This window comes from Chrysemys picta, chromosome 18, assembly GCF_011386835.1.
Source record: "Chrysemys picta bellii isolate R12L10 chromosome 18, ASM1138683v2, whole genome shotgun sequence".
Lineage (NCBI taxonomy): Eukaryota > Metazoa > Chordata > Testudines > Emydidae > Chrysemys > Chrysemys picta.
Window position 1 is genome coordinate 17,380,514 of NC_088808.1, and position 25,399 is coordinate 17,405,912.

A 25,399-nucleotide genomic window follows, 5' to 3' on the forward strand; every position below is an offset into this window, starting at 1 on the left:
TCAATAGGCTGGGATGGACCTATGGGGCTTCCATGCCTTCTTCCATCCTAATCTCCCTTGTATTCCCTCACGTTGTAGAAAGAAAATCTCGTCTCTGGAAAAGGGCAGAGGGGAGAGTCATGCACCTGGAGCTGCTGGTGGTAGTGGGCCCTGATGTTTATCAGTTCCACAAAGAGGACACCGAGAGGTACATCCTTACCAACCTGAACATCGTGAGTGGCTTTCTGTTTGGTTTCAGTGCCACATTTCCTGAGCCTATGGTGGCTTGTGTTGGAAGGGACCTCTGGGGGGGCGTCTGGCTAAGCCCCTAGCCAAATGTTCTGGAAGGGCCTCCACAGAAGTGAGTGGGAGCGCCCCTCCCCTGGGGACGTACAGAATACTGGACTGGGGTGCAAAGCAGCCCCTTCAGTGTGCAGCCACCTGCTTTGCCTGGGCCATTGTCCCCTCATCCAGGAAGCTGCAAGCATAAAGGAGGGCATTCACCAACGCGGGGAGTGCAGCTTGAAAGCCCCAATTGGAAAATGTGTCCCTTCGTTTCCTTAGTAGCTGTTTGGGTGCTGGCTCCAGCATTAGGAGTTTATCCTTCAACGCCCATTGATTTCAGTGGGTGTTGGATTGGGCTGTATTTGAGTTGATCTATCATTTTGCTGTATGGCTTTTAACATTCTGTTATTCATTTCTTCAGCGCTGCCCACCTTGCTCCAGGCAGGAACGTATCACTGTGTGTTCATGAGGATGGCAGGGGCTGGGGGACTCGGAGGGGTCTTGACATTCATTTCCACACCCTGTGAAATCCCTGGTTCTCTCTCTCCAGGAGGCTTTTAATCCTGTTAGTTACATCTAGTGGACAGACTTGGTGGCTTCCACTGAGTTTAGTTCTCAGAGGAATCCTGGTTCTGTTTGTAACGGGCGCATTTCATGCATCTGCCTGTTTCTTTCCCTGGTGAGCTGCAGGTTTTATAACTGTCCATTCTAATGACCCGGTGTGTCACCTTGGCAGTGCATCCGGCTGGGACGGTGGAAGATCCTCGGTATGTGTAGGGAAGCCTCAGTGTCAGTGCAGGGCACAGACAGGAGTCACACCGGCATCTTCATTATGAATCTCTTTCTGGCTCCTGCTTTTCCTTTTACAGGGTGCCGAGCTGCTGCGAGATGCCTCTCTGGGAGCTCAGCTCAGGGTTCACCTGATGAGAATGATGGTCCTGACAGAACCAGAGGTAGAACATGGGGGGTTGTTCACAACCCCTAGAAGGGTCTGTCACAGGCGAGGCTGAGCCCAGCTCCCCTCAGAGGGCTAGCCAGCCTGTGACAGGGCCACTAAAGGGGAGGCATATGAAGATGTGCCTTCTCTTTAGGTGGGTATGAACATCACCACGAACATCACCTCCTCGCTGGTCAGTGTCTGCGAGTGGAGCAAGAAGGTCAATCCCCAGAGTGACTCAGATCCCCTGCACGCCGACCTTGTCCTGTATGTGACCAGGTAACAGAACTCCCCTGACTGAGGGGAGATTAGAGACGTAAGGTCAGGCTGGCAGAGTCAGGCGAACCGCAGCAACTGCTGGACGTGCTCAGCTGGGATGGGAGGAAAATGTGCAGCCTTTGGAGAGGGGCCTTACAATTCTCCTTGCGGGTGGCTTGCTGTGGTGTAGAAAGCCCTCATGCCAGTTGTTCCCCTGGTCTGGAAGGGGCAGGTATTCTGCATGTCCGCACCCACCAGCTCCCAGAGCACAGATGGGGCTGAATGCTGAACAATTCCACTTCCTCAGCTTCAGTGTTAACGGGAATGTCCCAGCCCGGCTGTGGCGGACTCAGCACAATTCCAGCGGAGGCCTGCGACCCCAGCAATGTTTGTATGATCACGGGAGGCTCATGTGAGGGCAGAAAAGTCTAGAAGAGGTAGAAACCCAGTGGTTGTTATAGAGAAATTCCCCAGCTACAGAGATTTCCTCTGACTCACACATTTGCTTGGCTCCCAGGCTCACATTATTCTCAATTGACCGTAGCTAATGACACCTGACAAACTCCCATTGAATGTAATGTCCTTGTTTAGTTGCTCTTCTCTGCACAGAGGGGATTCTTGTATCTGTCTCCTGCAGACAGGGTTATATCTAATCAACATGCGCCGGGTAGGGTGGTACCCGAGCAGGTTCTAGGTACTAAGGCCTTGGCTACACTTGGCGGCAGCGCTGTGAAGCACAAGTGTAGTCTCTCGCAGCGCTGTATGTACTCCACCTCTCCGAGGGGAGTAGCGTGCAGCGCTGCGAGCGAGCGTGCAGCGCTGCAGGCGCTGATTACACTGGCGCTTTACAGCGCTGCACTCGCTGCGCTCGGGGCGGGGCGTTTTCACACCCCTGAGCGCAGCAAGTTGCAGCGCTGTACAGCGCCAGTGTAGCCAAGGCCTCAGTGAAGCCTTCATTGAGCATCTCAGCCCCAGGGAGATGGAGGTATCAAAGTGAAAAGGGGTGGTAAATACCGGGTGAGGTTGAGCTGGGAGAGGCTAAAGACATTTTCAATGAACAATGTTCACGGCTTGGGTTTTTAATCCTAATGGATCTGCTCTCCCGTTTCCCCCCCACCTGTCTCACCCTTCTCTGAGGTTTGACCTGGAGTTACCCGATGGAAACAAGCAGCTGCGTGGAGTCACCCAGCTCGGGGGAGCCTGCTCCTCCTCCTGGAGCTGCGTTATCACCGAGGACACTGGCTTCGACTTGGGAGTCACCATCGCCCATGAGATCGGGCACAGGTCAGAGGGCAAGACCCAGAGAGTCACGAAGTGTCAGCCCTTTCACTCAGAGAAAATCGGCCCCCGTTTGCAAGCTGAGTTCAGGGAGCGAGCAAGTCACCTCGGGCGGTGCTGGGGTTCCCTCAGGTTCAGGTCCATCCTTAGGATTTATGGGGCCCTACACAGTATTATTAAACTGGCGCCCCTATGCCCAACTTGGGGCACAGCCATCACCCCCACCTGTGGATCCCCAGAAGACCCCCCCCCATTGCTGACACACACCAAGCTTCGTATGCAGCAGACACTGTGGCAGCCTGGGCTCACAGCCCGGGGTGGGAGGACGAGGCAGCAAAGGATACCAAGCCGCCCAGCCCTCCTCACGGTGGCGGAGAGTCACAGTTCCCTGCCGAGACCCCCGTGCCCTCTCCCTCATGCAGAATGCGCCGCACTGGCGCAAAATTTTCGGGTGCCCTACGCAGCCAGGTATGCTGCGTATGCCTAAGGACAGCCTTGCTCAGGTTGCTTGAAACCCAACTCTGGAGAGAAGGAATGGGAATGAGGGGCCCAATCCTGCAAGGTTCTGAGCTCCCTTCACTCCCATCGTCTTCACTGGGAGCTGAGGGCACTCATCGCCTCAGGAGGTACTCAGCACTGTGCACAGAGCCGATCCTCTTCTGCATGGACGTCCTCCGTGCTCGGCTCCGTGGATTCCAGCCCCTCAGAGGGCACAGGTCACCTTTGCTAATCGATGTGGTGGGGTCTTGGTCCAGAGAATGGTGGGGACTCCCGGTGGCATGGCGGGGCGTGGTGACGAGAACTCCGTGCAGTGAGTTACCTGTGGGCGGGTCGAGGATAACGAGGGGAAGACTGGCAACGTAGAAAAACACACCAGAACAGAAGCTAAGATTTATAATCCCTGCTCCAAATTCTTGTCTGGTATAAATTTGTGCAGCTCTGGTGACCTCAGCCGGCCTGTGCTCGTTTACGCCAGTGGAGAATTTGGCCCGTTGTTTTGCTTGAGCCAGGTCATTCACAGCCAAACGTTTCCATCAGCCTCAGGTACAATGGTGCCTCTTCATCGCCCTTTCCCCAATCCTTCGTCCCTCTTAGCCTGTGTAAACTCTTCAGCACAGAGACCATCTTTTCCTAGGTGTATGGACAGTGCCAAGCACCAGGGGGCCCTGATCCTGACTGGGGCGTAGAGGCACTAATGTCATGTCAGTAATACCCAGTAAGCACTAGCGTTCTTCAGGAGAAAGCGCAGCGCGCTAGGGAGAAAGGGAGGGAGATGGAATTAGAACAAAACGCAGTGGAAACGTCAATATTAATTAACACTTTGCACTTCCCTCCCGTTGCATCTCTCCACATTGGGCTGAGGGTCTGAGAGCACTTTGTGAACGGTGAATTACGCCTCGCGCCACTGCCACGTAGCAGGGAAATACTATTGACCCCCTTTTACAAAGGGAGACACTAAGGCACAGAGGAGGGAAGTGACTTAGCCAAGATCACTCACGCGCTCCCGGAATAGAACTCAGGAGTGGTGCCTCCCAGCCGGGGGTTGAAACTGCGCTCCGTTCCTGCAATATAACACCAGGAGATCAGCTGGAGATTATCGATAACGCCTCCCGCCCCTTTATCTCTTGTGGCAGTTTTGGACTCCATCACGATGGCGAAGGAAACCGGTGCAGTGGGAGTGGCAACGTCATGGGCTCCGAAGGCTACCGCAACAGTGTGGACCTGGTCTGGTCGGACTGCAGCAGAGAGCAGTTCCTTGCCTTTCTCAGGTAGAAGGAACCAGCTGTTCTCCATGCTCCTCGGCATGTCTGCGCTGGGGGGAGGAGAAAGGCAAGGAACGAGGTGGGGGACTCTCGGAGAATGAGGCGCTGTAACTCCTCGGGGGGTTGGTTGATTTTCGGAATGAACAAGTGGTGAAGAGAGCAGACCTCTCTGAGCCTAGCACAATGCTCACGTTTCCCGGGACACCGATAACGAACTCCCAGACTGAAGGCCTTGCGCCTGTGTTAGCGTATGTGCGTGTCCTTGCTGGCCGTGTGCGGGAAAGTGATGTCTCTTGTGGCTTTCCCAGGACAGGCCAAGCAAGCTGCTTGAACGACCTGCCGGACCTGGAGGGCAGCATCCCCGGGTGGAAGCCTGGCTTATATTACGGCGCAGACGAGCAGTGTAAAATAGCCTTCGGGAGCGCAGCCACGGCGTGCACCTTTGCCAGGAATGACATTGTAGGTACAATACTTTCCATCCCCTCGGGCTTCTGGCTGGTAACGGCCACCCCCAAAGTACTGCAGCTGGGACGGGTGTGGTGGCGCAGCCGGGCGGTGGGCTGGCATTGAGGGGGGGCAATGTTCATCTGTGGGGCTCTCGGCAGAGAGAGGCTTAAAAAAATTTGGATCACTTGCCCCTTTTTCTGCCCCTCCTCTCTCTCTTCCACTCAAGTCTCCTCTTCATTCTGATTTAACATTTGCATTGCAATAGTGCCCACAGAGCCTGACCTGGTCAGGGCCATGCTGCGCTAGGTGCTGTACAAACACACAGGGAGAGAGACGCCGTTGGTGAGGAGCTCTCCCTCTTCCCTCTCTTGTTCTACTCCATCTCTTTGCTCTCCGGATCCCCTTTGGCCCCTCCCTTGTACAAGACTGTGTGGCTCCCTGCTGTTTGCAGGCCATGCGCAGCATTGTTAATGCGTCTCGTTAACAAGGAAACACTAATCCGGCTGCAAACCTCCGCCGCAGCGACCAACCCTCGTCCTGTGCCATAACGATTGGCAGTGCCAGTACCTGGAAGCGCCTACAATGCCTGCCACATGCAGCATGGGCCTCACCTCTTTCCACTCGAAATGGAGACGCTCAGGAAATTGCCTAGGCCCTTGGGATTTGGAGGGAGAGAGTGGGTGCTGGCTTCCTGCTAGAAGGAAGCGGCTGGGTGGGTGTGGGTAAGGCATGCTTGTCTTCCTACTGCTCCCTGGTATCCTGTGAGTGCCGAGCACACCCAGAGCCATGGCCCGGCCTAGGGAAGCCATCTACTGTGGTCTGCAGTGTTCTGGCTGGGAGGTGTGGGGGTCCTACGTTGGTGAGATAGGGGCGGGAGCTCAGGTTGAGTGACTGGCACAACAGCCTCAGGTACGCACTGAACAGCCTGGCTTCCCTGCCCTCCCAGGACATGTGCAGAGTTCTCTCTTGCCACACCCATCGGGCTGACCAGACCAGCTGTACACGCCTTCTTGTTCCCCTTCTGGATGGGACCGAGTGTGGGATCAATAAGGTAAAGGGTCTCCAGGCACTGTGAAGATTGGAGGTGGGAGTGGGTGGCTGCCGGGCACATGGGGGGGCAGGGTGGTGCAGTGGGTGACTGTAGGACACATTGGATGGTTGGGTGGCGGAGTGGGTGGCTACAGGGCATAGTGGATGGCTGGTACAATGGGATGAATGAGCTTTCCTATGTAGAGAGCTAAGTCTGAAGAGTGATGGAGAATCCACCACCACCCTTGGTAAATTGCTCCAAGGGTTAATTAACCTCATTGTTAAAAATTTGCACCTTTTTTCCCGTCTGAATTTGTCTGGTGTCACCTTCCAGCCGTTGGACTGGGTTATCCCTCTGTCTGCTGGACTGAAGAGCCCGTTATCAAATATGCTATCGGCATAGGATGTTTTCACTGTTTGTCCCCCACGGGAGGTAGAGCTGCAGGAGAAGATGCCTCGCTCAGCTCCTCCCCTCGCGATTTGGGGTCCAATTTCCCTCCCCTCCCAGGCAGGGGAGTGACTGAGGCACAAGATACTGGACCCTTCCAGTTGCATTTCTCCCAGCCGAAGGGGCAGAGCCTCCCCCTCCCCCCAGCTCCCTGCAGTATTAGTTGTGGCACTGCCGTTGCTGATCTCGGTGGTGTTCTGGGTTGCAGTGGTGCTCCAAGGGACGCTGTAGCTCTCTGGAAGAGCTGACCCCTGTGGCAGTGGTGCATGGGCAGTGGTCCAGCTGGAGCCCCCTCACCGCTTGCTCCCGCAGCTGCGGAGGAGGAGTTGTAACGAGAAGACGACTCTGTAACAACCCCAGGTAAAGACTTTCCTCTTTCCCGGCAGCGCCATTGGAGGTGCTTGCAGGGCCCTCCGGCTGTTTGCAGGCCCAAAGTGTCCGTGCTTCCGCTTGTTTCACGTGTTCGAGTTCATTGAAACGTGGGCTGGCGGCCTGCGCTGTACACAGCTTTTGTCAGTGTAATAAATTCCTTGTGTCTCTACTGACCGTGTGTGTCAGTCTCAGGTCTCGTTGCCTTTCCCCTGCCCAGGCGTGTCATTGTCCGGATGAGTCTTTTCAGTGCCTTGATGCCTGTGTCGCTCCATTCTGCTTCTTAGCATATGCGCAACGTGCCTCTGGTGGCACATGACCAAGATTCATCACTGAATTTGGTCTGCTGGTTGGGTCATTAGCTTCCCCGGCCTGGGAGTGCGACATGAACGCTGATCTATGCCCCCCGTCGCTCCATTGATTGGCTGCATCACTGACCCCTGTAGCTGTCGTTTCATTAGCCGGCTCGGTGTGGCTGTCCACGAGCCAGATTTTGCTGCTGCAGGGCAGTCCCAGATCCTGTGTATTTGGATGATCAGGATCCTCTGTTTCCTCGCTGTGGGGCAGCTCTTCCAGCCTCCCGCCTGGCTGCCTGCGGACCCACATGTCTGTTGTTTTCAGGCCTGCTTTCGGGGGTCAGGAGTGCAGGGGAGCAGACCTCCAGGCTGAGATGTGCAATACGCAGGTAGGCTGCCTTCTCTAGCTCCGCAGGCATCACCCGCATGGCCAAGCAATGCACTGTCAGTTTATATGCCACTTTGAACCCTTTAAGAACTGTACCATCCAGGGCCACAGCTTTGAGAGTTGAAACAATTGATTTCCCTGGGAAGGAAACCAAGCGTTGGGCATGCAGTCTCCATCTGTGTAACAAGACAGGTATTTGTTCCACTGTCGCTGAGGCCAATTACTGACTAACAACGGACCAGCCCCATCAATCTTTAATAAAGCATCTTATCTGGGACCCCTCAGAGAGCCGGCCAGGCACTCCGAGGGAGGGGTAATTCCCAGCCCAGGTAGATGGACAGCCGCTGGCTTTGGTTGTGCTAGCATGCAAGTGGCCATGATGGTGCGGGTGACAGCATGCGCTAGCCACTTGAGTACTGACCTAGGGTCTTGGACGGGATTGTACTTGGGTGGGCAACCTGTCCCAGTGCCTGTGTCGCCATGGCAACACTGCAGCTTTTAGCGCGATAGCTCAATCAAATCTGGTGTGAGTCTGTCCACCCGAGCTGAAGATTACCCCTCTAGCTGCAATGTACATACCCCGAGTCCTTTCAGTGAGGGATTGTGCTCAACAGGAGCCATGCTTGTATTGTTCACAAGTAGGAAAGATAACATCATCTGCAAACCATCTATCTCCCATTCCTAGACCATCTCCTCCTCCCCAAATTCTCCTGCAACTTCACTTCAATGGGATAGTCTTCTTCATTTGCTATTTTTCTATTTGTCAGCTGCTGCTTTTCACCCCAGAGGTGGCTGCACTTAGGTAGTGGGTGAAGTGGGTCCTGGGATTCTGCTCTTATTATATTCCATTTCACTTTCCTTGCATTAAATAATCTTCCTCTTCCATAGGCCTGTTTGACCTCCCAGTTGGAGTTTATGGCTGACCAGTGTGCCGCGACAAATGTAAAGCCGCTGTATCTCATTCCAGAAGTCCCGTTTTTTTATAAGTGGACGTCGGCTGCGGCTTATGCCAAAGGTAAAGAGGGAGAGAGAGAGACAGTGGTTCCTTTGGGATAGAGAACCCCCAGTGCAGCCTAGAGTCCTGATCTTAATGGCAAATCAAATGGCAGCTTTACTGGTGGTTACAGCCTTTCCTGACAATTCCTTTTGCCTTCTTCCCATAGTGCAATTGACTCTCTTGTGCCTTTTTGCTTGAGTAACTCTGCCTTTCTCCCCATGTCTGTCACCCCAGGGGATACCCTGTGCAAACACATGTGCAAGGCAGAGAAGAAGAATTTCATGGTGAGCCGTGGGGTCAGTTTCACCGATGGAACCCGGTGTGAGCAGAACAACGGCAGAGCTGAAGCGGCTTTCGATCTGTGCGTGATGGGCAGCTGCAGGGTAAGGATTTTCCTCCCCGCAAGTGGATGGTGGATCCGGGCCAAGCTTCAGATATGGGATCTAAATGGTCTCAAAGGCGCCATCTCCTTGAGGAACAAGCAAACTGCGACCCAAACTTTTGAGGCGAGCTCTTCTATAAGATCAGGATTTGTTATGGCTGTTTGGACTTTTGGACTAACTAATTGGGCATCCCGCTTGTGCATCCAATACCAACCCTCCCCAGCTAGTCCACCCTGCTGATTATACAGTGCTGTACATGTGTGTGTAATTCCTTCCTGACCAGTGCAGCAATCAGTTTATACCTTGATGCGTGCGACTGAAATAACCTTGTTATCAATTCAGCTTGCATAGCTATATATGTTGTTACGGTAAGTGGGCAGACCTGGACAGAACTAACTCTCCTGCAGGAGAGGTTCGCCTAGAGTCATACAATGGGGTCACTGGCAAAATGAGGAATAGAATTTAAGAATCCTGACTCTAAAAGCCACGGTGTAACCACCATCTGCGCTTGCTTCCTCTGCCCGTGTGTATCCGTGCTCACTGGGGTTACAAAGAGAAAGGTAGCTTAAAGAATGTAACACAGGAAATGCCACTTTAAGCCGGTCTGGTGGCTCTACCCTTTGCTCAGGTGTTCGGCTGTGACGGCAGGATGGACTCTGGGATGGTGCTGGACTCCTGCAGGGTGTGCGGGGGAGACAACGCCACGTGCACCAGAGTGAGCGGCTCTTACGCAGAAGGAAAAGCCAAAGGTCTGCAAGCCACAGCCCCGCTCTCCACATCAGGGTCTATCTCAGTTGCCGGATGCCCCCAAAGCAGACGCCGAGCTCTGTTCTGTGCCCATGCCGCTTCTTGGATGTGGTTTTGCTTGTTTCGGTTTGGTGTGGAATATGCTGGTGGAGGCTGTCAGAGATGGAGACTGATGAGATTAATGCTCATGCAGCCTGAGATTCCCCGCTGAGCCATTTGCAATGTGGCTTCCCTTGTTGCCACGGGCAGGGATCCTGAACTCTGGCCTGCGGGGACGAGCTCAGCCTAGCCGAGTTCTGTAAAACAGGGGGGCTGCCTGAGCAGTAAAACGTTGCTCTGCCTGAGCTAGCCCCTGCCGCCACCCTCATGTAGACTTCTCTGGAGGGTAGTTTTAAAAATTGAAAGTGAGCGGAGGGCTTTGGCAGCTAGAGCGGAGGACGCTGAGGCCATCTTCCCAGGTCTGCCACTGATTCAGTTAAGCTCTCCTGGCTCTATTCGTCCCAGGGGTGACTCTGAAGTCAGTGGAGTGACACCGGGGGGAATTTAGTTCTCTGTGCCTCCGCCTGTCCTTCCGTAGTATAGCGATATAATACCTTCCGTGCAGGGGAGTTTAGAGGGTTAATTACAGTCTGTAAAGTGCTTTGAGATCCTCGGAAGGTGCACTGTGAGGGCAAGGACTGTAATTACAAATCCCCCCCACTCCTTACAGAAGGTGCAAAAGTGAATGTGACCGCGTCTTCTCTGTGTTCGTTTCCCAGAGTATGTTACGTTTCTAGCCCTGCCTCACAAGACCACCCTCGTCTACGTTGCCAATCGCAAACCCCTCTTCACACATTTGGGTGAGTATAATGGGAAGGCTACCGGGCCGGTTTGGTTCCTGTGCCCCCAAACACGCAGGCAGTCTAGAGAAAGGGCAGACTGGGGGAAGGGTCCTGGCAGTGCAGTCTCATCACTTGTAGGGTACTCTCGGTAGAGAAGCGGGGGAAGCTCCGTTGCTTGGGAGGTTTAAAATAGACTGGAGAGGTCACTAGTGGATGCATAGAAGGAAGCCATTGTCTCTAGTTGATTCTGTGAACACACAATACCCCTCTGCCCTGACTACCATTGATACTTCTCTAGCTGTGAAGGTCCAAGGTCGGTATGTGGTGGCCGGGAGGGAGAGAATCTCCTTGAACACCACCTATCCGTCGGTAATAGAGGACAACCAGATCAAATACAGGGTGTTTCTCACCGAGGACAACCTGCCAAGCCTGGAGGAAGTCCATGTCGATGGGCCAACCCAAGAGGACATTGAGATACAGGTAGCTCGGTAGGGCTGGAAGGGGGATAGCCAGAACTGGCTTGGGGCTGCGTGGCTCAGGGCTAAGACCTACAAGGCAGAGTCTGATGGTGATTGAGGCTTTGCTGATTCTCCCACAGCAGCAGAAATTGAGCTCCATGCTGGTGATGGTTTCCTTATTCTTGGAGATGGTTGAGCACATGTTCCCTGTGTGTTTTCTGTAGACTTAGGTGAAGGCTGGATGGGGGAAGAAAGGAGAAAACAGCAGAATTCTGGCAGCAAATCTCCCTTGTGATGCAAGAGGTCGGTTCCCTTCCCAGGAACAAACCTGGTGGAATTACAAGGCTGTTTCTCTAATTAAGCAGTTCCCATCGTTCATTACCGAGGTTCATGCTCCAGTAGCAGACACACACATGTTGAGGCAAAGCCACCCAGAAGAGGGATGTCCCTATCAGGACGTGAATTCAGATTTGGATTTTGGTTTTTATGGCAGACTTAATCTGAGTTTGAATGATTGGAAGTGATAAATAGAGCCAGTGTTAACTTGAAATGTTTACAAAGAACATTGGCTTCATAGTGTCTATTCAGTGCCCAATGGATGGGTGTTCACAGCGTAAGTCCCCCCACTACAGCTTGCTCTACTTGCCTGTCTCAGCAGAGGCAAGAGGGCTGAACTGGCCAGAGAGACTCTACTGCCATCAGAGGCAGACCCTCTGAGTTGGGGGCGAGTGCTGGTGGGGAGCAGCAGTGGGAGAAAAGGTTGCATTGTCCCTGCCTGTGCTGTAACACACAGAGATTGTCACACTCCAGGGCTTTTGACCCAGCACCTTTCACGAGCACTCCATTAATTAGAGAGTATAATGAGAAGTGATAATCAGGATAACGAAGAGGCTGCAGACACTATGTTTCAGTTAATTTATAAATTCTGGAATTAAACAGGGAACAGTCAAAGATGCGGGAAGGAATTTAATACAGATGATGTTATTTTGTGTGTAAGGGACTTCTGAGTAGGGCAGCAAGAGTTGATTGCCTGTACCATATAGAAAGGAAGTGTCACAATTGGACCAGAGACTGTACTTGTGGCCAATCAGAAACCAGCACTGCCGCGATTCTATTCGTGGTACCTGATTGGTTGAGAAGTTCTTTTAAGGCCTTATGTCCTAACTCTGAACCATTTTTAGAATGCTGAGTTTAAAAACTTTTATTAGGGAGTACTAATAAACTCTCCAGCATGCTGATTGGCTGACAGAAATTCCATTGGCATTGATACAACCAGATGTTTATTAGGGTATGAAAAGAAACCCCAACTACTGGAGTGTTTGGAATCCACATCCAGATCTTGCACCCAGGTTCCATCTTTGCTATCCATGTGCTCAGACACATTCCTCTGACTTGATCTGGATACGCAACACCATACTGACCTGGGTTAAGCTCTAGATTTCTACACTCTTCTCCTTCCCAGGTTTATAGGAAGTATGGGAAAGAATATGGAGATGTCACCAACCCAGACATCACCTTCAGCTACTTTATACCAAAGGAGAAACAGACACATGTGTGGATTCCTCAGTTCAGGACCTGCTCGGTGAGCTGTGGGGAAGGTGAGGCAGATGTGAGAACGAATGGTTAATTGGGGGAAGCTGCTCAGGCTTGGAGGTTGACTGGCTGCTATCCACCTAAGTCCTCAAACCTTCTGGACTCACTTTGCTTATTGAAAGAAATACGCTCGGTATCGGTTTCATACATTTTATTAAAACTTATTAAACAAACTGAAATTTTAAAAAGTGGCCAGATCTAAGCTGTTATTACTAATATTAAATTAAACTAAGAATAAAGCAATAGAGCTATCAAATCATGAGCAAATCAACAAGCTAGATTCAACAATGGATTGGAATTAAATCCTCAAATGAATACTCAATATAACCAATCCTTATAAACGCCAAAGAGGATTCTAAGAAGGTGGCTGTGCATTTGGTTATAAACCCCAGCTAAAGAATTTGGTCAAAGTCCATCAAGTCTATGATTTAGAGCTAGTGAAGTGTCTTAATACTGAAACCAAATTATTACCTAATGTCTGATCTAGAACTGGATGAATTTTTATGCACAAAACTTTTTTTATTTCTGTTTTGGAACTGGGCTAACAGTTCAACAGCTTATCTTTTAGAACCTTCCTCTTGATCGCGAAAAAGTTTCTTTAAAATCTTTCAAGAAATAGAGTTTTAAAAGTTTATATAAGGGCTGAATTCCCATATTTGTTCTTTCTCTGACACATTTGGGGATTCACTTCTGTCTCATTGGACAAAGGGAGCTCACAGTTTCTTTCTGTAAGAGCAAAGACCAGCCCGTAAGTCAGCCTAGAATTTCCTTTCCCTTTTTCAGCTGGGGACCTCAGCAATGGCGGTTCTAATATTTTACTGAACTTTCATTCCCAGGGGTGCTACTGGTCGATCACTCCTGCTTTGACCAGACCAGGAATGAAATAACAGATGATCAGCAGTGCTTGGAAACGCCACAGCCCTCTTCCAGGCAGGAGCCCTGTGCCATGGCACCATGCCCACAAGGGTGAGTATTCCTGAATGGCCTTTTCCACCACTAAGCTAAAGTCTCTTATCACTAGAGATGGGCATAGCTGGCTCTTGTCCTTTCACAGCTGGGTGGCGGGGGACTTCGGCCCCTGCAGTGCCACATGTGGGGGTGGAGCGATGGAGCGGCTGGTTCGCTGTATGAAGAAAGAAGGGGGCTTGATCCTGACTCTTCCCGATTCCAAATGCACGGATGCTCCCAAACCTGCCTCCACCAAGGCATGCAGCACTGAGCCGTGTCCCATAAGGTAATTCAGAGGCCCCCTGAATGTGTGTGTGTGTGGGGGAATAAATCATTGACTCTTTCTCCCCTTGTTTTGTGTGACAGTCCTGTGGTCAGGGTGGGTTATTGCATGTTCTTCATTCCTGCGGGCTCCTTGTTCCTGCCTGGGCCACGTAACCGTTTCTGTTTCTATGCCCTTCACAGTGACTCCTGCGGGGGCAACAGCTCCTCAGGCTGGGAGTGTGGGGACTCAGCCATGAGGGGATGTTTGCCCTTCCTTTCCAATCACAGAGACCAAGTGTTCTCCCCAGCGGCACGGCTCTTAATCGGGAGAAGGTCTAAGTGTTGTCTAGGCTGGAGTAGGGGACTGGGAGCCAGAACGCCTGGGTTCTTTAATCAGCTCAGCCACTACTTGCTGTGCGACCTCTTGAACATATCACGTCACCCCTCTGTGACTCGGTTTCCCCATATGTGAAATGGGAGTCGTGAGGGTCAGCTGATTCATGTTTATAAAGTGCTTTGAGATCCTTGAGTGGTGCTATTATTTCCCATGTAGATGGAAGGAATCTGAGCTGGGCAAATGCTCTGCCATCTGTGGGGTTGGAGTCACCCAGCAGAACGTGACCTGTGTCCAGATTCTTGATGGACTGGAGACCACAGTAGACGACAGCCTGTGCCCGGCGGAAGAAAAACCTCTCGCTTTTGTGCCATGTGTGGTTAACATCTGTCCTCTAGGCTGGAACACAGTGAGTACGCTGGCCTGGCTAATGGGGAACCTCACACACTGGCCCGTGGAGGATCCCAGGCTGGGAAGGACCATTTTCTTGCTGGAGGTTGAGAGGGTGTTACGCACAGAGGACAGCTCATTAGTCCAGAGTCCCATGTAGTCGCTGCAGGAGCCTTGCTCACCTTAGACAATGCTGCTGGGTTCATCAGGCTTTGGTGGGGGTGATTTAATTCTGGGAGGGGCCGGCTAAACCCCTTGGGCATCATCCCACCCGCTTTCCTTCCCACGCAGCCATATTGCTCCAAGCAAAGCAGAGGCGGAAATGCTTTCGCATCTATCAGAGAGAGCCATCCCCTCATGAAATCACCTCCAGTAAAGAAACCCGTGGGGCCGTCTGTTAGAGGGAGCCTGGCATTCGCAAACAGACTGCAGAATGAAACTGGAAGATGGAGGGGGAGTTGATTGGCTCTGGGGATTGTTAATGGGGTGTAGAGACTGTCCCCTGCAGGTCACTGGTTCTAAGCCAGCCTGGGTGAGGCGTGACTGAAAGTGATGACTATCTAAGGTAGGTCAGCGATCTGGAGACAATGTGTGTCCATGTCAGAAACCCACCCGCACAGTGGGAACCAAGAGGTGCCCATGTAGGCAGTCTCAGCCAAGGGGCCAGAGACTTACTGGCCATGAAGTCTGGAGGGGCTCTCTCTCCACACGGCTCAGCCTTACTGGTGGGGCCCTGTGAGGGAAACGTCTCTTGAGTGTGCTGTGCTGCTACCACTGTGTGGGATAAACGCGGGGTTTGGCCTCCAGAGCTGTCGGGCGCCTTTCGCCAGCACTAAAATCTACAGGCCAGTGTCCCACTAAAATAGTTAAAAGGAAAATGCTCAAATCTGTCTCTCTTCAGTCACAGAGGGAGATTCTTGTGGGGGCTTAGATGCACAGCTTGCATCACTGAGGGGGAGTCCTGGGGGTCCAGCCTTGCATACCAGTTTGGAAACTGCCCCTGCTCCAGCAGAAGCCTGGGGAAGTGTCTGTGAGAGAGATCACAGGTGCTGTGGGCATGGTCCAGAGCCCTCTGACACGAATGAAAAGGCTCCCCTGGTTCCAATGGGCTTGACTCAGGCCCTGGGCGAGCAGCAGCTGCCAGTCACTTGTTTTTTGCTGCTCTGTTGGAAGCAGGACAATTCGCCCTCACGGGAAGAGCTGGTGCCATTTGGGAGTATCCAGAAGGAAAATCACTCGGTGCATGTCTGGAGCCCTCTCGTTGGCGAATGCACCGTGACCTGTGGCGGAGGTGAGATGCTTGTGACGCTGCACGGAAACATTCTTTGTTCTGGGGATGAGCTCGGCTGCCTTGTGCATTCGTGCAATTAACCTTTCACCACTGAGGAGTGGGGTGCGTGTGTGGCTGTGCTCACAAGTACACAGAGTCTGGAAGAGTTAGGGGCGCATGGCTTGGGGCTTGGAGCGAGGATGCAGAACCTTCCCCTGTAACGTTCCTGGTTTGAATCCAGGGTAGGCTGGTACTAATAGAAGGTTCCGGGAGCTTGGGCAGAGCTTGCTTGATCTATAAACAGCACTGAGCTCCAGCGTGAGGCTGCTGCTATCAGAAATGATCTTGTTTCAACACTCGCATCCATGCCATGCTATCAGACTGTCTCCCCTTCCCGTCTAGGTGTGGCCCAGCTTCGTTATGTCTGTGTGGCTTTCGAGACCAAAGAAGAAACCCAAGAGAAACATTGTAATCAAGTGCCAAAGCCAGCGAGCAGGCTGGAAAGCTGCAATCCCATGCTGTGCCCTCCAAGGTACGAGACAGGTCTCTTTTCACTGTCAGCCTCCAGGGATGGGGTCAGCTGTTTCCCGCCAGGGAAGTGTTGTGTGGGTCCTGGTACAGATGTTCTCTCCATTCTTGTCCCCGCCCAGTTGGGAGGTGAAGGAGCTGGCTGCATGCCCAGTGAGCTGTGGAGGAGGGAGAATACCACTCTCTCTTCGCTGTGTAAGACAAGAAGGAAATACAACCCGTCCTCTTCCTCATTCCAAATGTGGTAGGATGCCCAGGCCAGACAGCACCAAGGAGTGCGGTACTGATCCATGCCCAGCAAGGTAACTGCTAGTCGCTTTAGGGCCTGGGTATAACTGAGTGAAGCCCTTGCATGCTTATGTGCCATGGGAAACCTTAGCCCAATACCCCTGATACTTCACTACCTTGGAGTGGGGAGGAGCCCCGTTGTAACAAATCTGGGGTTGTAAAGGTGGACACCACAGTTACCACCTAAATTGTGCTTAGACATTCCAGTACCCCAGGCATCTACCATGTGAACTAAAGGACAATCAGCTGTAGCCTTAAATAGGGCTGACAGCCTCTGCAGGCAAATCTCCCAAATAAGCCCATTAAGAAAATCTTTGGATCTAGTTCTCTGGAGGTTGGACCCCAAATCCACCTTAGTTCACTGATGGCCGGGGGATGGCTCGCTGAGGGTTGGAGTCGCTCATTGATGGCTGCGTTGTTCCCAGGTGGCATTACAAAATGGACTCGTGCAGCGCTAGCTGCGGAGGAGGTGTGCTGCGCAGGGTCCTGTACTGTGCGAGGGAGACCGGGGACAAGGTGGAAGAGATTGTAGCAGATGCACAGTGTCATGGTTTGCCTCGCCCAGAGGAGCAGGAGCTGTGTAATCTGGAGCCGTGCCCTCCAAGGTCATTGTAATCACACTCACCAAGACCGCGTGTGCCTGGGGAGAGTGTGTGTCTTTAAAAGTGCCATGGACTCAACCCAGTGTGGTCGGGGAGCCAGGTTACAGAGGGGACCTCTGGATTGTCACTCTCTAGAAGCTGGAGACAAAGTGCTTTTGTGCTCTAGAGGAAGGGTGCTCACTGCCCAGTCACTTCTGACCCCGTAACTTCAGGACGGAGATGCACAGCAGGGTGGTAGTGGAAGCATGTTCAGCACAGGCTGGCGAGGAGGGTGTGTGGCTTCTAGTATCTGTCTTTGTTTTTGATGCTGCAGGAGGCTGTTTACTGGGCTGAAATAACACAAGAGTTGGTCTGTTCAGGATATGTCAGTTCCAGGGGGGTGGAAATATCACGAGAAGACCAGGTCTTGACTCATTTCAGCCTGTACATGTCTCCCTGAGGGGAGTGGGGAAAGGGCTTGTGATGCAGGTACTGTGAACACCCATGCAAATATTGAGCTCATAGGGTTTCGGCAAAACCCGAAGATGCTGCTCTACAGCTTTCAGAGGACCCACTTCCACATCATCCCAGATATTCTAACCTCGCCACAGGGCCGGGCTCTGTTCCAGATGTGGATTGGAGCCACAGTCAGTTGGGATGATCCCATGCAGTGTGCATGTGGCTGAGGAAGGGAGTCTGTGGATGACTGGGAAAGTGGGAAGATGAGGAAGTCTCAGGGTGTGCTTTTTAGCAGGGGCTGGTGGGAGGAGGGGAATCAGTCCTCACTGAATTTTCTCCTTCCCCTTGGATCAGATGGAAAGTAGCAGCGACTGGTTCGTGTTCCTCTTCTTGTGGGCTCGGCTTAGCCACACAATTGATTACCTGCGTGCAGCTCCGCCAAGGCCTAGAGACCGAGCTGGAAGAGAGTTCGTGTCCGGAGGCCGAGAAACCCCTCCCCAGCATCCCCTGTTTCATCAGAATGTGCTCCTATGAGTGGGGTTTCAGCGAATGGACAGAGGTACCTGCTACCCTTCTAACGCAGCGCTAGGTGCAGGAGCTGTGCAGCGCTCTGGCTTCATAGCAAATGCCAGGACTACTGTTATAGGAGAAATAACTCCTCTCTCGCACACTGCATGGTGTTAGCATCCATCAAAATACCAAACTGTTCCTAGGGATGTCATCCATCTTGCCTTCCTCTCTCCCTCCCTGAGCAGGGTATCTGTGCAGCCCCCACGTTGCTAGACTTCTGGTCTTTGGCTGCTGTTTAAAAATTGCCGTTGCATGTTTTGGGGCGATGTGCTCCATGCAAATCTTTTCTGAACTTTGGTCAAACACTTCCCCTGTCAGACACCCACCTAATCACTATTGTGCACAAGTATTGATACATCTGTGGGTCTCAGGGTCCTTCGGTAAGGTGGCTCAGCACTTTAATCTCCATTTCACAGCTGGGGATACTCAAGGACGTAAAGGTTAAATGCATTGGCCAATATCAGTGGAACAGCTGAGACTATAACCCAGGTCTCCCTACTCCCTGAAATGCACTTTAGCCATTGAACCTCCTTCCCCCTGCATAGAACCCTGACTGTGGATTTATAAAGGCCTCTGGGTTTCTTCCGCTGCAGTGCTCAGCGTCGTGTGGGAACGGCATTCAGATGCGGCAGGATTTTTGCCTCAATCCGAAAACCCACGAGCACGTGAACCCCGTCTTCTGCATGCGCTCCCCCAAGCCTATCACGGTGCGTGGCTGCTCTGCCAGCCCCTGTCCTGAGCAGCCTGCGGTGGATGGGTACTTGGGAACAGAACACCAGATACCAACTTCAGCTACGAACCCGATAACGACAGCAGCCACCATTTATCCCGAGAGGCCGGAATACAAAGCCCTGGATCGTCTTCCAACCAGGGTGCTGGCTCCTTCACCCAAACGCCCCGAGGAGCTTTCAGCGGGGGAGGAGGACACTGATGAAGTGTACAGTTAGGTGGTGATTACATAGGGTGATGTCCTTAGCCAGTACTGCAGCCAGGAGTCTGAGAGTCCTCCCGCACTTAGGCAGTACTTTGACAGGGAGCATGGGAGCACTGCAGTACTGCAGTAGGAAATTTGTCTGGGTCAAGACTTCAGATTCCAGGCTCATGATCATTGAAAATCAAATGAAATTCATTGCAGAGCCTAGTTCCGGCCCACAGCAAGCTCAGATCCAGGGCAGCTCCCTCTCAGCTCAGGAGGGTGAAAGCCCCAAGCGGGTACAGCACATTGGTATGGCTAGTGACGGGCAAGTTCTGCTCAGAGTTCACCTGTTCTGCTTTGCTGTGAAGAGCATCTCGCTAGGAGCTGCATGGAACATTCATAGCACAAGCCAGAAGCCCCCGGTACGCACCTTGATTCGGGTTTGCTGCAGACTGAAAAGTCGGAGCGGATTCACTGAAAGTCTTGCTGTGGGTCACGCCTTCCAGGCGTCATGGGCCACCCATCAGAAGGGAGTTACGAGCAACAGCTCTCTTCCCAGGGCCTCCTGCATTCTTTGAACTGCAAGCACCTCAGGGCTGTGTGTCTTGTACAGAGGTCAAGCACACTGTTGGCACGTGTTCAGGAGCAGTGATCGCAGTCTCTGCTCCAAGGAGCTTGCAGACAGTACGGTGCACATGCCACGATGTATAGGGAGCGGTGTCAGTGGGCGTACGTTCCTCCTGCTGCAAGTACTCATCCGTGGTGTCTGTGCTTTTGGTTTTATTGCGCAGGTGTCTGTGGGAGGCTCTTCCTCAACTCCACCGGGGTCATCAACATGACCGGCCTGCAGGTCAGTGACTGCACGGTTTCCATCGGACGCCCCTTGGGGGAAGTGGTAACAGTCCAGGTGCTGGAGAGCTCCCTAAACTGCAGTGCAGGTACGTTTCAGAGCCAGCAGAGCTCATTCCTGGCAGGGGACTTCCAGAACCCTGCGTCTGCCTCCTCCTTGATACTTCTATGTACACGTTTGCTGGGAGTCCTGCACATCCATTGTTGGGGACAGGCACCAAGGTGTTCTCAGTAGAGGGTCTCCAGCTATGGACCAGCCCAAGTGCGTTAGCCCCTGAAACACTACGCAAGGTTTATCTTTTCGGTCAAGTCTTTACCAGGTGGGACTAAATTAAGCCATTGCCTTTTCTTTCCCAATTTTTTCTGATTTCTTCCTTGACTGGTGATAGGTATGTGCATGGTGGGGTAGGGTGGGGGTGAAAATTACTTCCCATTTTGGTCTGTTATAAAGTGATGCTTTTCATGTGTGATGGGCCCAGATGCTGCAATGATGGGGTCTGTGCAGGCTAATAAAATAAATCAAATCACTTTCATGGCTGACATTGACCAGCTAAGGGTTAGATGTAAGAAATACGGGTTGGAATTCCATGGCCTGTCTGACACAGGAAGTCAGACCAGATGATTATAACAGCCCCTTTCAGCCTTAAAAACGAAGGACGGATGTGTATTCTGAGCTTCTCATGATATAAGTGTAAGTTCCACCTGGGGCTTCTCATTGAATCATGGGTCTTATGCTCCCAAGTGCAGTTCATTTACTGCCTGGAACCAGAACACATCAAATATTCTGTCATTCCAGATAACTACCTACTGGGAAATACTATAAAAGTTTTTCAAAATAAAGCACACAGATATATAGAAATGTTTAAGTCCAACCCAATAGCTCTTATGTAGAACAGTCTTACATACTTTACAAGCAGTGTCTTAGACAGTGAATTACTAGGTTTGGCAACGAGTCATTTACCCACTAAACATCTGCTTCTGTTTTTAAGTTTTCTTCTCCTGATCAAGAATCCTCCCATCCTGAATTGATCTCTTTGTTCTTGTTTATCTTGCGTTACACAAATGTTCAGGGCAGAGACCACATCATATTTATATTTGTAAAGCCCCGGATAACTTGTGGTGCTACTTAAATGTTTTTAACTATCTTAATAAAGTGCGTCGTGTATTAGTGTTAATGTAGAAATGACCGCAGGGCCATGATGGAGCACAGCCCTTGGTGATGGTGACTCCATCTTTGAGATGAGACATGAAATCAAGGTCCTGGCCACTGGTGGTCATTAAAGAGTTCACGGCACCTTTTTAGCAAGGTATTAGCGACAGCCTCCTTGCCAGATTCCAGTGTGCCCAATTATAATCTTGCTCCTTAAAATATCCTTGTGGTTTCATTTAGATACCTGATTCTTCTCCACTTCTTTTCTTGAACTGTTACATAGCGCTGTTGTGTGCTGTTAAACAGCTGCTGTGTTCCATGCCAGAGGTGCTGCATTTCATTGATGGGTGAAGTGATCATTACCTTAGTCTCTAAAGCAATTTCTTAGAGCTGTAAAGTATACACCTGTCTGTTGTATCCGACTGTGCCGTCACGACAGCGTGTGTGTTCTCGTGGAGGTGTATATGAGGCGCAAGATTGCAAACAGATGTCACATGGGAATGTGCAAGCTCTTGCTGAGGACTTGGCATGATGCTTGGCCCTTTTTCCAGTCCGTTTTTTGCATCTGTCGTCCTCAAAGGGTTTACATCTTTGATTGACAGTTGCTATCCATTCACGTCTGTCCTTGGCTGTGTCTTCAAAGTTATCACCTTTTATGCCGCAGAAAGTGAGATGCTGCTTAAGGGAAGCGTTTTCATTGACCACCCTTCCTGCGATCATTGCCTCGACGCTGGTTGTTTTTGCTTTTTCACAGATGTTAACCTTTGAGACGTTCTCTGTAAAGTCCTTTGCGGTAAAAGGGTCCTTTATCACTATTTCATTTTATTACAGGGGAGATTGTGCTGTTTTCTGGACGGACGATGTGGCGGACAGGCTGTAAGAAGCTGATGGTGTCATCCGTAAACTCCAGGACCAACACATTGATGGTGAGACAGCGCCTCCTGCTGCCAGGGAATGGTGTTGTTCTTCAGTACAACAGCAAAGCAGCTGCAAAAAAATATTATCAAGGTACTTTGCTGAACTCTTCACTGTGGCTTTAGGGCCGGGGCAGGGAAAGCAAGGCCCACTGAGTTTCACTGTGCAGTTCATGGCTGCCCATGGAGACCAAAGGGCCCAGAGATGTTGCTCCTTCACCAGGGAGCAGGGGCGGCTCCAGGCACCAGCGCACCAAGCGCATGCCTGGGGCGGCAAGCCGCAGGGGGCAGCCTGCCGGCTGCTGTGAGGGTGGCAGTCAGGCTGCCTTTGGCGGCATGCCTGCGGGAGGTCCACGTGTCCCGCGGCTTTGGCGATAATTCTGCAGCGGGTATGCCGAAGCCGCGGGATCGGCGGACGTCCCGCAGGCATGCCGCCGAATCCGCATTACCAGCGGACCTCCCGCAGCCATGCTGCCGAAGGCTGCCTGACTGCTGTGCTTGGGGTGGCAAAATACATAGAGCCGCCCCTGCCAGGGAGGCCTCTCAGCTGAAGGCAGAATATTGAATGTTGGGTTCAGTCGTCTCCATTGGCTGCCCTTCTATATTGTAGCTGAGTCCCTGCAAGATTGCATGCGCTTTGAGATCCCCTTCTAGAGTGCACTGGGGAACTTTCTGGGCGTGCTTTCTTTTGTATGGACGTACCAAACAGTGTTCCAAATTGCTTTCTCTCCTACCCCACTTCCCCATCCCAGACTGTGACGTGCAGCTGTTTGGTCCCTGGGGTGAAATAGTGAATCCGGGACAGTTGCCGGACCCAAAACGACAAGTGGCATGTCGGACCTTTATCAACGTGGCTCCACGGTATCGCATAGCCATCCATGCCCTCTACATGGACCTGGGGACTGAAAACAACCAAACACACTCCAATTACATCTCGGTGAGACATCAGCCTGGGGCGGGGCACCTCTAGCTCACGCTTTTCCCCTCACAGGCCCTGAGAAGTTTGCTTCTACGTTCGAGGTTCAAAGTACATTGGAAATCATATAGAGCCAATTCTGATCTCAGTTACACCAGTGTAATGTGATGCGCTTCTCTGAGGCGTCCTGGCATAGCACAAACAATGCTCTTGCTTGAAAGAGGCAGACTGCTATGTGATTGTGATTCATTCCTTTCTTTGTTCAGATACGCGATGTGAATGCCATGAAGACAACAGTGTTTCGTGGGAAACAGCTGTTCTTCTGGGAATCGACGGGGAGCCAGGCTGAAATTGAATTTAATGAAGGCTTTACAGAAGATCGTGTCAGTTTCCGAGCAGAGTACTGGGTCAGAAAGCCCAGATAAATGGAAACAAGGGACACCCCAGCCAGGGAAGCAGTGGATCAATTAGAGTCAGGACTCCCTGCTCTGCCACTGATTCACCGTTTGACCTTGGGCAAGTCATTTAACCTCTCCGCCTCAGTTTCCCCTTCTGTTTAATTGGAATAACAATACCTGTCTACTTCACAGGGCTGCTCAGTTAATATTTGTAAAGCATGTGGAGATGCTCAAGTGAAAGGCATTATATAGCCGTCAAATATTATGATTCTCTTAAAAGTTTTTTCCGGTCTCTCCCAACTAGTAGTGAGACAACTTGCCGGTTTGAAACGAATGACTGTGATCTAATGTCACCTTGCTAGCAGGGTCTGGTCTGCTCACAGTGCCTCAGCCTCCACCGATGAAGATGTAGATTAGAGCAGTTAGTGAAAGTCAGCAGCTTAACGCTTCAGCATTTTTCCTTTTGGCCAATGATATGAATGTGTGTCGCGGACGGATAAACCATTCAGAATTGATGGACCTGATGCTCCTTTACGCTCTAGCAGTGTACAAGGACCCTGACATTTATAGCCACTTGACTATCAGAATGGTGGAAAGGGGCCTTATGCAGAAATGAGAATTGGGCACTACATGTCCTGCAGCAATAATAGTATTTCTCAATATTCAGGTAGAGAACTCGTCCTGCTAATTATCAGAGGGGTAGCCGTGTTAGTCTGAATCTGTAAAAAGCAACAGAGGGTCCTGTGGCACCTTTGAGACTAACAGAAGTATTGGGAGCATAAGCTTTCGTGGGTAAGAACCTCACTTCTTCAGATGCAAGTAATGGAAATCTCCAGAGGCAGGTATAAATCAGTGTGGAGATAACGAGGTTAGTTCAATCAGGGAGGGTGAGGTGCTCTGCTAGCAGTTGAGGTGTGAACAGCAAGGGAGGAGAAACTGCTTCTGTAGTTGGATAGCCATTTACAGTCTTTGTTTAATCCTGATCTGATGGTGTCAAATTTGCAAATGAACTGGAGCTCAGCAGTTTCTCTTTGGAGTCTGGTCCTGAAGTTTTTTTGCTGTAAGATGGCTACCTTTACATCTGCTATTGTGTGGCCAGGGAGGTTGAAGTGTTCCCCTACAGGTTTTTGTATATTGCCATTCCTGATATCTGACTTGTGTCCATTTATCCTCTTGCGTAGTGACTGTCCAGTTTGGCCAATGTACATCACAGAGGGGCATTGCTGGCATATGATGGCATATATAACATTGGTGGACGTGCAGGTGAATGAGCCGGTGATGTTCGTCCTGCTAATGATGAACTCGGTGCCACAATATACTCTGGCCGAGAGTTCCACAGGGTGACTGTGTGTTGTGTGAAGAAATACTTCCTTTTGTTTGCTTTAAACCTGCTGCCTGTTAATGTCGTTCGGTGACCCCTAGTTCTTGTGTTGTGAGAAGGAGTAAATAACACTCCCTTATTTACTTTCTTCACACCAGCCATGATTTTATAGACCTCTGTCATTTCCCCCCTTAGTCATCTCTTTTCCAAACTGAAAAGTCCCAGTCTTATTAACCTCTCCTCATATGGAAGCTGTTTCATACCCCTGATCATTTTTGTTGCCCTTTTCTGTACTTTTTCCAAAATCATGAGTCAGGCCTCAAATATCAAGATGTTGGCTTAAAAATCATGAGCTTTTTAAAAAAAAAAAAGATGTTGGGTTCTTATTCATTGTTTTCTGGTGTCTAAACCTTTAGGTCGCACTTGGTTCATGTTTTCAAACTTTTCTCTGCCACCACGAGAGCCAGAAACTTTTGTAAAAAACCAAAGCTGAGATTCTAATGCACTCCCATGATTCCAGGAGCAGGGGCCTTAAGAAAAACTCCAAATATTGCGAGACGCATGATAAAATCATGAGAGTTGTCAACGCCACATTTAAAAGGTGCTTTCCTCCTGTCTCTAATGGGAATGGGAAGATTTCCAGGAAGACGAGCGATTTGGAATGCCTCGTTGAAATACACAGCAAAATCCCTCTTCACAAGAGGGGGAAACACTTTAAGAACTGCCCCATAAAATTAAATCCTATCCGAGGGACTCTCTTTCCAAATGATTGAGATTTGGCAGCTCTGGAAATCACTGAACACTGAGAGAGAGAGAAGAGAGGTGGG

General features: G+C 51.2%; 2 protein-coding genes across 7 annotated transcripts in view; both read left to right on the forward strand.

Moving 5' to 3' along the window:
* The window catches only part of LOC135976492 (spidroin-1-like), a 925,731-nt gene that overhangs the window by 6,816 nt on the left and 893,516 nt on the right, over positions 1-25,399 (forward strand). The window lies entirely within an intron of this gene.
* On the forward strand, positions 83-24,956 carry ADAMTS13 (ADAM metallopeptidase with thrombospondin type 1 motif 13). 6 transcript variants are annotated; one of them, XR_010593636.1, is made up of 28 exons: positions 83-212; positions 1,134-1,217; positions 1,356-1,480; positions 2,597-2,743; positions 4,372-4,506; positions 4,809-4,959; positions 5,894-5,998; positions 6,633-6,784; positions 7,415-7,478; positions 8,366-8,492; positions 8,709-8,857; positions 9,486-9,606; positions 10,363-10,443; positions 10,724-10,905; positions 12,346-12,481; positions 13,313-13,442; positions 13,531-13,710; positions 14,242-14,431; positions 15,586-15,703; positions 16,085-16,214; positions 16,333-16,512; positions 16,924-17,103; positions 17,893-18,097; positions 18,702-18,980; positions 19,816-19,962; positions 21,855-22,031; positions 22,690-22,874; positions 23,120-23,513. XR_010593636.1 is itself a non-coding variant. In XM_065572395.1 (28 exons), the coding sequence occupies exons 1-28, from the start codon at positions 120-122 to the stop codon at positions 23,276-23,278; spliced, it is 4,182 nt and encodes a 1,393-aa protein (XP_065428467.1). In that variant the 5' UTR covers positions 83-119; the 3' UTR covers positions 23,279-24,956. The 6 variants fall into 6 exon arrangements, 5 of the variants coding, with proteins under 5 accessions (XP_065428467.1, XP_065428468.1, XP_065428469.1 ...); XM_065572395.1 differs by having other exon boundaries at positions 18,702-19,050; positions 23,120-24,956; XM_065572396.1 differs by having other exon boundaries at positions 15,589-15,703; positions 18,702-19,050; positions 23,120-24,956.

Bases quoted from the DNA above. Each gene is read 5' to 3' on its own strand.
- ADAMTS13 (XM_065572395.1), top strand. From the start codon at position 120: ATGCACCTGGAGCTGCTGGTGGTAGTGGGCCCTGATGTTTATCAGTTC. The intron at 5,999-6,632 runs GTAAAGGGTCTC...TCTGGGTTGCAG, and splicing joins CCGAGTGTGGGATCAATAAG to TGGTGCTCCAAGGGACGCTG. The intron at 10,444-10,723 runs GTGAGTATAATG...ATACTTCTCTAG, and splicing joins ACCCCTCTTCACACATTTGG to CTGTGAAGGTCCAAGGTCGG.